Source organism: Acanthisitta chloris, unplaced genomic scaffold (genome assembly GCF_000695815.1).
Source record: "Acanthisitta chloris isolate BGI_N310 unplaced genomic scaffold, ASM69581v1 scaffold1530, whole genome shotgun sequence".
Classification (NCBI taxonomy): Eukaryota; Metazoa; Chordata; class Aves; order Passeriformes; family Acanthisittidae; genus Acanthisitta; species Acanthisitta chloris.
In genome coordinates this window covers 71,399-82,862 of record NW_008650860.1, presented here as the reverse complement: position 1 = coordinate 82,862, position 11,464 = coordinate 71,399, and the positions used below count along the sequence as shown (strand labels likewise).

General features: G+C 38.9%; 1 protein-coding gene across 2 annotated transcripts in view; it reads left to right on the top strand.

The window, feature by feature from the left end:
• ASB5 (ankyrin repeat and SOCS box containing 5) overlaps window positions 1-11,464 on the top strand; it is a 30,296-nt gene that overhangs the window by 9,334 nt on the left and 9,498 nt on the right. Inside the window, exon 1 of one of the 2 annotated variants that reach the window (XM_009070406.1) lies at window positions 3,471-3,732. The exons of the other annotated variant lie outside the window; for it this stretch is intronic. Coding sequence (XP_009068654.1) covers window positions 3,618-3,732 — 115 coding nt within the window. The 5' untranslated portion in view covers window positions 3,471-3,617. Of the gene's footprint in view, window positions 1-3,470; window positions 3,733-11,464 lie in introns of those variants that run through there. 2 annotated transcript variants of the gene reach the window in all.

Genomic DNA, 11,464 nt, shown 5'->3' with positions numbered 1-11,464 from the left:
AGTCAGTTTCTAGTCCTGTTCCAGAATTTAGTGTGACAGGTTCTGTGCAGTCACTGTGACCCCATAATAATCCTGGTCATAAAAATAGAGTGAATCTGAAGGTACACAGCAGTTTGGGAAGTGAGATAGCTCATCAGTTGGCTAGCTTGGCAGGGTTGTACATAAAACAGTGATCTGTGACATTTGAAAAGAGTGCAATTTTGTCCACTTTTTCCTAAATTGTTGTAATAGAAGTTTGGACTGTAATGCATTGGGCTGCATCATGTGTTGAAGGGTGTGGGGGTTTTTAGCATTGTTGGGTTGTTTTTAGCACATTTTTGTGTGTGTATGATCACAATTGCATCTTTATTGCCTAAAGAACAGTCTTGAAGATAGAATGAGCTCCCTATTGAAAGGGAGGAACAAAGATTTTTTTTTTTCCATTTTCACTCCCACCTGTTAAGAACTGCTGCCCCTTTAAACTCAGAGCTATTTGCTGACATGGAAATGCTGAAACTGTACTGACATTTCATCTTCTAAAAATCTGGATAAAAAAAGATCATGAAAGTTTCCTTTGACAGTTCTTCCCCTGGATTGTAAAAGTCTAACAGAAGTAATTATTAGTGGTTTATTTAAAGCTTGTATACTAAATTAAGTTAGAATTTCAGACTCATCAGTAAAATCCTCCAGTTTCCTTAGTCTCAGACTGTAGTGTCTGCCCCTTCCCCTGGCTGCTCTACTTCCATAAGTAGCTATAATCTAAATACTGCCCCTAATTGCTTGTGTGCCAAGTCAGGGAAAGTAATAGACAACTGTATTTTTTACATGCTTGGATATCTACTTAGACTTATGTGACAGGTTTTCAGGCAGATTTTGGAAGTGTTTGAGTGTCTTTTTTTTCTCTATAGAAAATTCTGAACAGCAGAATCTGAGGACTAAGCCTAAGTAGTTTCAAATGTTAATAGTTTTATTAGCTAATGAAGTTGAGGGATACTGATTTTTATTTTGTAGCTGGTATAGGCCAGTGCGTTGATGGATAACTTGAAAAAGATCACATAGCAATTCCATGTTAGAGGTGGAAGTGAAATAGTGAGCTCTTCAGTCTTCTTCCATGGGTTTAACTGTATGTTCATCTTCTTTTTAGATTAATATCTCACATATATTTTTAATACAATTCCAGCGGTTTTTTTTTCTGATGCTGTTTTGGCTTTCACTTTTTTCAGGCTTGTATTTATGAACTGGACTTCTTAATGGCTTTTGCCTGGAGGATGAATGGCTGTGCTGAGCAGAATTTAGTGAAAAGTTTCTTCTAGAACTGAATAAGCCTTTCCTTCTTTAAAGCAGGAAAATGCATATTTTTATACTTTGAATTCTGATGTCCTCTAAAGTATTCAAAGTAACTTATTGACTGGGTAGTGTCTATGGAATAGAGATAGTCTTCCTAGAACCCACACCTTGAAGGTGGAGGATTTCGGGAGTGGTCCAACTCCATTCGTAGCTCATTGCTTCCTACACAGTTCTCAGGATGAATGAGCAGGTGATGCTGACTCTCTTGGGGATCTTCCTCTTTGAAGCCATGGCAGCTGTCTGTGTACTTGCTGGTTTCCTTGGTCCTGAAAATCACACCTCTGAGACCCGCAAGAGAATGGAGGCTGGAATGTCTGTGGAAAGCAAGCTGTGTGAACTACTTCCAGGCTTGTACCACTCCCATAGAAGGACCCAGCTCCATTCTCAGCTGACACCCACAAAACTGCTACAAAAATATGTAGGTCTTGTATTCCCAGCCCACTGTCAATCCCTGCCTTGCAGTTCCAGATGCTTTGCTTGATCCTAATCCTCACCACCTTCTGAAAGATGTAGGATTCCATTCCAAATGGAAAGGAAGTGTAAAACTGAGATGAGCCTCAGAGCCATGGCAAGTACAGAAATCGTCAGTGTTTATTTCTCACCTGGAGAATAGTGCTGGTATCTTCCTGCACAGATGTATGTGTACACGTCCTTAGTAAGCTTTCCTGTTAATTCCTCTTCCAGTATTTATGTGTTTAAAGAAAGCCCTACAAAGTAACAAATAATTCTGGTATTAAAGGATATATTTATAATGTGTCCTTTCTAATGAGCCCTTGTGAATGCTCTGATCAAGACTTGCTTGCAGAATCTGATTGCTGTAGGTGTCAAAGTATTTATTTCAGTCTGTGAGATATTTTGGTTCATTCAGCTAGATAAAACCTGAGGAAAACAGCTGTCTGAAATGTCTATGAGAGTGCAGTTTTGTTCTGTCTTGCAAGAATAACGGTAGCCCACCTGCTTCTGTTCTGTAAAGGGTGTAGAGCCATTCCAAGTAAGGCAGTTCTGATGTGCTGTAATTTCAAAGAGAAATTTACAGCTGCTTCTTCATCTTCCCCTCACTCTACCTAACTCTGATCTCACCTCTGATTTTCTCTTAAAGTAAACCAAGAGGGAGATAGAAAATTTTATTAGATACCTGTGTATTATTTCAGCATTTTAGGGATGAAGTTTTGCCAGGGACCTGAAAAGAGTAGTATTAGTGAAAGCCAGTAATGTTGATTTGCTTTTAAAAAATTTACAAGTGGCTAGTTTTTACATCCATAGAAGAGGATAGTGAGGCAATACTAGAAGGAAGTGGCAGGTAAAGGTGGCTTTTTAACATGTTATTGGTACAGGGAAATCCCTGTCCTCTTTAACCATGCTGGAATTTTATCATGATCTGCTTCTCTCTACAGATTTCTGTTGTATAGTGTAAGCCTGATACATAGTAACAAACAAATAAATTCTAGTACTTTATGGTTGGGTTTATAATTGTTTTAAAAAAACACTGACCTGTGCTGCTTCTGATAAGACTACAGGCTTGCTTTCGTAGGGGGATGAGACTTTCAAAATAACCTTTTTTTTTTATGATAGTCAAAACATGCTTTTATTTGTTCAGGATATAGATTCTGGTTGACATTTGTAGGATACCTTTCCCCCTATTTAAAAAAAACAAACAAACAAAAACAAACCACAGAAAAACCCAGGAAAGCTTCATGGTTTCATGGATTTTTATTGCTTTCAGTACAGAAAGTAAGGTTTTTATATTTTCAGTGCCTGCAACTGAAGGGAATTGCTTGTTCTTCTGAATTCCAAAATCTCTCTTTGCATTTTACATATGAGTAAAGCCTGATGCAGTAATAATTGTTGTTTCTATTCTTATAAGAACTTCCATTATGATAAAATAGTTTAGTTTTTCTGGTTTAGGTTGCTTGATATTCAAGTAGCAAAGCATAGGCTTTAGGATTCTGTTTCTTTTTTGTGTTAAATGATTAAAAAATTAACACCTTCTTTCCATTTAAATCATGCAAATAGTTAAGACTCATGCTGTAGCTAAGCTGATTCTTTCTCTGTTTTAAAAATAGAAAATGTTAGAGCAGTCCTTCCCTTCCCCCACTGTGTAGTCACTAGTCCAAGCTAGTAAATGTTACTGAATGGATTTCAGTGTTGTAGCCATTCTACAGTAAGTACAGCAAGATCCTTTGTGAAAAAGCGAAAGGAGGAAAAAAAGGTACTTGAAATCCATTTGTGGATGTTCGTCAGACCAGAATACCTGCACCAATGACAGACAGGCTTTCCTCGAGAAACAAATCATGACAACAAACACTGCTGTTCAGGGGAGCCAGAATCTCCCCAAAAGACGCCTAGAAAGTATAGGGGAGTGTCCTGCCAAACGGAAAGCTAGCTGGGGAATTCTGACCAGCCAAGGTTAGTATAGCAGCCATTTCAGAATCTGTGTACTGAAATAGGCTAAGCTGACCCATTTTATGGTGTTCTAGCTATAAACTGTTTTTTGGGATTTTTTGCCTAGCCGTAATGAAAATGCATGCTTATGTTAGTGGCACTTTATTGTCTTGCATGTGTTAACGCAAGGATATTGAAGCTATTTTTGTTCTTTCTGCTCTCATCAGCTGATATAAAATACCTTTTCTTGTTTATCTTCCCTGTTTGTTTTATGCAAGTGTTTAAGGCTTGACATACCCTGACTTTTGCTGTCCTGTCACAAGGTAACTGGATACTGAAGGTTAATTGTTTACAACAGGGAACCGGGGAATGAAAGGAGGGGGAGGAGTAAACTTTACATAGAACTTTATGTGTAAAGAGTTTATAGGTCGCTGAAATAAGAGGCAATAGAGGAACTACAGGCATCAGAATTATTGTCCTGTACAAGATATTAAACACAAAGATATAATTGTAAGGCTTTGCATAGAGAAGTAGTTAGGAGGTAGTTAAGTTGCTGAACACTGACATTTTCAGCAGTATGGACCAAGATCTGTTGTATCAGAAGTGTTTAGGACTCCTATTGCCTGTGCCATATTTTCCTATTTTTTCATAATACGAGTGTGTAAAAGGAAGCTTTGAGTAATTGTGAGAGTCTAAGAGGAATTTTTTAAAGAGTGATCATAGTTCCATTTAATATTGATGATATCATAAAGCTGAGAGTGAAGCAAAAAAAATTAAGGAAATCAAACTTGAAATTTATAGTTATATGACATAAAGTTAAAAATTGGAGATGTTAATATAGTCAAGGAAAGGAATAGACAGGAAGGAGAGATTCCATATGCTGTGCATAGAAGACTTCTGAATTTACCATGTAAAATGTAGCTATATATTATGGGAATCAGACTTATTCTTAAAATACTTTAGCTGATTTCCAGTACTGACAGTTTTAGAATTAAGCAATATTCAAGAATTTAAGCGTCAGTTTCCTTAGCTTCCAAGTTACCTTTTGAATGCAGTGATACTAAAAGGCTGTATTTATTCATCAGTTTTAATACACAGAGCCTTCATTTTAGCTAGTTAGGTCAGTAGTTCCCAAAAAACTAGGACATTGTCCCTCAGCTGAAAAGAAATTTTACAAACATCAGTGTTAGCACTAGTCACTCCTTGATATGGCTCATCGTTAGGCTCTGTCGCTATTCTTATAAAGAAATAGCCACAATTAGTCTAGTTTTGAAATTTTCAGAATAAAAGTAAAATATGGAAAGTAAAGTTTTCTGAAGAATCCATCTTAATACAGCCCAGCTACTTACAGCCTCTCTGTGATTGCCAGACTGGCTATATATATTCATTGATGGATACGTTGAAGTACTGAGAGTCTTCTGCTGCACTTGAGGCTTCTGTTTGTTGCAGTTCGTTTGAATAAAAGGTATATATTTTATCAAAGCTGAAGGATGCTTCTTTCCTCCCTCTCTATTCTGATCCCTGGAGGTATCCATATCTGACTTTGCTCTGCAGACACCCTTGCAGAGCAAAGGAAGAGAAAGTCATACTGCAATGCAGTCTGTAACTAAATATGCAGATTGGAAAATGGACTAAAAGTGATGCAGGGGGTGGAAGATGTCATGATAAAATTCAGTAGAAGGGTGAAAGGATGTAGTCAGACTAGAAAAAGGTCTTCAGCCTACTGGTTTGAGGGGCCACTACCAGGCTATTTTACCAGAATCTTCTCGATGTAACAAAAATCAGCACACTAGGCCCAGCTTTGCTACACAGTTGGGTACTTTTTTTTCACAGAATCACAGAACCAGTTGGGTTGGAAGGGACCACAATCTGGTCCAACCTCCCTACTTGAGCGGGGCCATCCTACACCATATGGCACAGGATTATGTCCAGATGGTTCTCGAATGCCTCCAATGAGGGAGCATCCATGATCTCTCTGGGCAATCTGTTCTAGTGCTCAGTGACTCACACAGTGAAGAAGTTCTTTGTTGTATTCAGGTAGAATTTCCTGTGCATCAGTTTTTGCCTGGTACATGTTGTTTTACTGGTTTCTACAACTGAGAACAATCTGGCTCCATCATCTTGGCACCCTCTGTTCATGTACTTGAATACGTTAATGAGGTCCCTCTCAGTCATCTCTTCTTGGGACTGAATAGGCCCAACTCCTTCAGCCTTTCCTCATCAGTGAGGTGCTCCAGTCCCTTAATCATCGTCATTGCCTTCCACTGGACCAGCTCCAGGAGCTCCATGTCCCTCTTGTACTGAGGAGTCCAGAACTGGATACAATACTCCAGGTGTGGCCTCACATGGGCTGACTAGAGAGGCAGGATCCCCTCCCTCAACCTGCTGGCAATACTTTTCTTAATGCATCCCAGAATGCCATTGGCCTTAGCCACAAGGGCACACTGTTGACTCATGGACAGCTTGTTGTCCACTAGCACCCTCAGGTCTTTCTCTGCAGAGCTGCTCTCCAGCAGGTCAGTGCCCAACCTGTACTGGTGCTTGGGATTATTCCTCCCCAGGTGCAGGACCCTGCACTTGTCCTTGTTGAATTTCAGATGGTTCTGCTCTGCCCATCTCTCCAACCTGTTGAGGTCCCTCTGAAGAGCAGCACAGCCCTCAAAGGTATCAACCACTCCTCCCAGCTTTGTATCATCAGTGAACTTGCTGAAAAGGCACTCTGTCCCCTCCACCAAGTCAGTGATGAATAAGTTGAACTGGGCCCTGTATGGAACCCTGGGGGACACCACTGGTGACAGTCCTCCAACTAGACTCTGTGCCACTGATCACAGCTCCCTGGGATCTGCTGCTCAGCCAGTTCTCTATACACTTTACTATCAACTCGTCCAACCCATGCTTCTTAAGTTTTTCAGTGAGGATGCTGTGGGGGACAGTGTCAAAAGCCTTGCTGAAGTTAAGGTAGCCAATGTCCACTGCTCTCCCTTCATCCATCCAGGCAGTTGTTTCGTTGTAGAAGGCAATCAGGTTGGTCAAACCTTTAGTGAACACATGATGACTATTCCTGATCACCTTCTCATCCTCCATGTGGGCAGAGATGGCCTCCAGAATGAGGCACTGCAGTACCTTTCTAGGGACTGGGGTGAGGCTGACTGGCTGGTAGTTCCCCAGATCCTCCTTCTTGACTCTTTTGAAGATTGGGGTGACATTTGTTGTTTTCCAGTCTTCAGACACCTCTCCTGATCTTGATGACTTTCCACAGATGATTGTGAGTGGTCTGGCTGTGATGTCCACCAGCTTTCTCATATCTACCTGCTCTGGCCACCTCTCTGGCCACTATTTATTCCTAGTGGCCTAACTCTGTTTCCACCTCCTGTGCAGTTCTTGGTTCATCCACAGAGGTTTCATGAGCCCTTGACTGAATTTCTTTCTTGTTGGGATGGCTTGTTCTTGAGCCTGGAGGAAGTGAGCCTTAAATAACAACCAACTCTCTTGGATCCCACCTCGCTGCAGGACCTGCTCCCATGGGATTCAAGTTAACTTTCCTGAAGTCAATGGTTGTAGTTTTAGTTGCTGTCCTGCTACCTCTTTGATACTGAACGGGACAATCTCATGACTGTTACAGCCAGGGCTGACCCCAACCTTCACATCATCAACAAGACCTTCCTTGTTGGTTAGTCAACACACCATTTCTTGTGGGAACCTCCGCTACCTGTGACTAGAAATTATTGTCAGTGGTTTCCAGGAACCTCCTGGACTGTTTTAAAGGCCTGTAATTAGGCCATGTGCTGCATTCACTCTCAGACAGGCCGGGAAAATACTTTGAATTGTCAGCACAGCTTGGGGAAAATTGCTTGCAGTTTGGATTAAGGCTGAAATAGAATTTGAGGAGCAAAATTATTCCAGGCCTAAATCCTCCAGAGTCTGAACTCAGCTCAGCTTGTCCATATGCCTTTTCTGTCACCTTCTAGCTGGGAGGGGGACTGAAAAACCCTTTGTTTTAGTGACTGGTCCAAGGAAATAATAGCGGTTGAAGAATGCTGCCAGCTGCTCCACATACTTGTAAAATCTGACGTGGATCTAACAGATTTCTGAATTTGGAGGTTGATGTGATTTTACACCTTGGTACTCTAGCTAGAGCACACAGCCTTTGCAAGCTACTTTCAGCTAGAAAATTATCCAGACAGTTGTTGATCCTTAAGGAAGATGGAAAAAACCAAACTGTGTGAGCAGTGGAAAGGGGAGTGCTTTCATGTGACTGGAGAAGGGACCTGACACACTTCTTCTGTGAGTGTGAGGCCCAGCACAGAGCCCACACCAGCTGCTGCTGCTCTTGCCATCATCATTGCCACTGCCTTCATGTCCCATAATGTACTAAGCAACTTATGTTTGGATATTGCTATTGTGGGCTTTTAGGCTTTTTAAGAGAGTTCAGTGACTCATGTTTCTATGTGAAAAGTATGCTAAATTGCAAAGTCAAAGCACTCAAAGTGTTACCTGTGGCACACTGATTTGACCCTCTTATGCATTATAACCCAGTGTTTGACAGTGCACTCACATGCTGTGCTCTTCCACAAAGCCCCTGCCTCCTTTGATGTGCAAGATCTTCTGAGAATGCATTAAGTTTATGTTCAGAAGAAAGTGCACCCTGTGTTTTCCTGTATGTTGCAAAGACTAGAAGGCATGTGATGAATGGTTTGGGGAAAAGTGTTTTAATGTCTCTAAAAGTAAATTCTATTCTTGTCTTTGCTGTGGCACCTGTGTGTTTTCAGACCAATCATCTAACCTTAAAGTTTCTTGACTGATCATGGTTATTATTATCGTTGACTGAAATGTCAGAAGCTCAAGGCTCTCATAACCATAATTAAACTGTGCTTTCAGTGTACTCTCTAATGCTTAAGTACTCCGGAAAAAAAAGAAGATATTAGATTGGTTTTTCAATTTAAGCATTAAAACTGTCTTTTGCTTCCTTAGTTAAAAAATAGTATAAATGGATGACTTTCTGAATACAGATGCATATAATTCTTTTCTTATTGAGACAATACCATGAAAAAGGCAATATAAAGTTATCAATGTTGTAGTGAGTTTATAGTATGTCTTAAAGAACAAGAGATCCTGCTAGATATGGGGATACAAAAAAAGTTGAATACAAACTCATTCATTGAATACAATACTGGAATGGCAAAACTAATGTGTGGTCAGGTAATGTGGGTGCATCGTAAACAGAACTGTGTGGGAAAATAGATTTGCTTTATATGATTTTCAAGAGTAGGAAATTGTTGTCATTTGCATTTGGAATGAAATCCCCATATTTTGCAAGTCCATGTTATGATAAATACTGGAAAGTACATTGGTTTGAACCAATCAAGTTTTGATTGTATGCCTATTGTTAGATATGTATGTATTTATATAGTATATTTGTATAGTTTTCAGATTATTTGAAATATTGAAATGAATTATGGAAATGCCACTTAAACTACATCTCTCTCTCTCAGACATATGTTAATAATCTCTGGCCTGAATACTGATTCTTTTGGAGTTCTTCAGTGTTGATTGTTGAAACTTCATTTATTAAAAAGAATTGGCTCCTGTTTTCCTGGTCTTATCTAATCGTGGTAGTTAAGGACCACAAAAGCATTTCTTAACTTTTAAATCCTTAAGATTCTTATCAATAGTTTTTAACATCAAATATCAGTTAAGTAGTTGACGCTTTTCTGTATCTTACAAGGACTTTAGACAAATGGGTAATTTTATAGAGTCACAGTAAAAACGATTTAGAACTTAATTACATATACAAAATATCAGGAGGTTTCACCACCTGGAGTGAAGTGAGTCCATTAATTTCAGGACTATAATGTTACAGAGTTTTTCTGTTGTTAATTAGTGATTCTGTCTGTTGCTTCAGTTGCCACAAACTCAGAATACATCTTAAGGAATAAAAGGTAACAGTGCTGATCTTAATAGGTAGCATTTGTTTGTTTTGCAGAAATAAAGATTAGCTACACTGTCCAAATACTCAGTGTTTCCTGTCTCCCAGTAATAAGCTGTGGCTGGCTTCTGTTTTCAGTTCTGTGATGATACTGCTTCTTTTTAGAATTGGGACGCCATCTATTTAGCCTTAGGGCAGTAATTTCCTAACATGCTGAGCTCTGGCATAAATAATCTCCCAATGAAGTAATTGAAAAGGCATTCATTCATTGCCAGTCCTTTTGAAAATTCAACCTTTTTAGACTATACAAATTTTTAGAAATAAAAGCAAAAGGATGGCATGACTGGAGGTAATGACTGTTAGGAAACTATTTTTACTTACTATTTTACTACTGCAATCATAACTGCAGGAACGACTTACAAGTAATTGCACATACTGGTAAAGGAGTGAAGTCTTTAGGAAAATGTGAGGAAAAGAACTTTAATGACTTAGAAATGGATCCAAGTCAGAATTGCAAATCCCCATTTTGGGGCATTTTCATTGCTGAAAGTAGCTACCAACACCCCAATTTAACAACCAGAGAATTCTTTAGAAAATAATTGAGGCTGAAAGAAAAACAGAGTTCAGTGTAGAGATCAAACAGCATCTGAAGCATGTTTAGCATATTGTTGCCTATTACTTTTCTAGATATAAGTAAGTAGTAAAATAAAATATGAACATTTGGCAGTATCCCCCTTACAAACCTATATACTAATACTGATTTTTGGGGATACAAAACTGTCTCTTTGCATGAGGTTTAAAAAGGAGGAGTCTGTCCTGGAGTTTATTCAGCATGAGGTTCTCTTGATTCCACTGTGAGTTTCTCTTGTGCTGAAATTACAGTTAATCTGTCTTGGAAGGCAAATGCACAGATACTGGTACTTTAAGAAGTTGTTGAAAAAAAGAAATGTGAAAAATTAATGGAAAGGGCCACAGTCCTTTAGCCTAAGAAAATAAAATGGCAACTTGTACATGCTCATATGTTCAAAGTTGTGTTTACTGAAGAGTGACAGTTCATATTACAGGGAGCTGCTGGTCTCCTTCCAAACATAGCTAGAGGGTTTTAAGAAGAGGCCCAACTAGCAAGAGCAGATTTTTTTTTTAAATTATTATTATTTTTTTAATTTTTTTTTATTTTCCAGATTGAAAGAAATGAGTAGGATTTATAATTGCAATTGGCTGGAAGTGCCATGGGGAGATGGAGATTTAGGTATTGTATGATAATTTGTAATTTTTTTTTAACTTCACCTGTTAATGCAGTGAATATATTTATTCCTTCTTGTTAATGCTTGTACAGCAGTTTGCCCTCCTGCTAACTTGGATCAAATGTGGCTTCTATACATAGTTAGAGATACTTTGTATTTAGCGTCTGTCAGAGACAACATCACTATGGAGTTAATGCATTATCGGTTTTGGTGTAGCCTATGTTTGCTAATACTGCTGTTACAGACACCAATGGACAAAAAAGTGTCCTTGTTTATTTCTTTCTAATGCTTTCTACGTGAGAGACACAGTTAGTTTGTAGATTAGCAGAAGGCAGCAATCTAGGCAAAGAATTTGATGCTTATTTATGATATGTATTTATTTTAAACATATTCTTGTCCCTGTGGTATTTAATGATGAATTACTATGTATATCAATAAATCACTTGGAATGTGGTATTTGTTTTCCAAACTTGATTGGCACAAAATATTTCTGCAACATTTTGCTTATAGATTTTATTTCTGGTAGGGATTATACAAGCATTTTATCTCTAATGGGTAGATCAGAAACAGCTAGCTGCTGGATGTC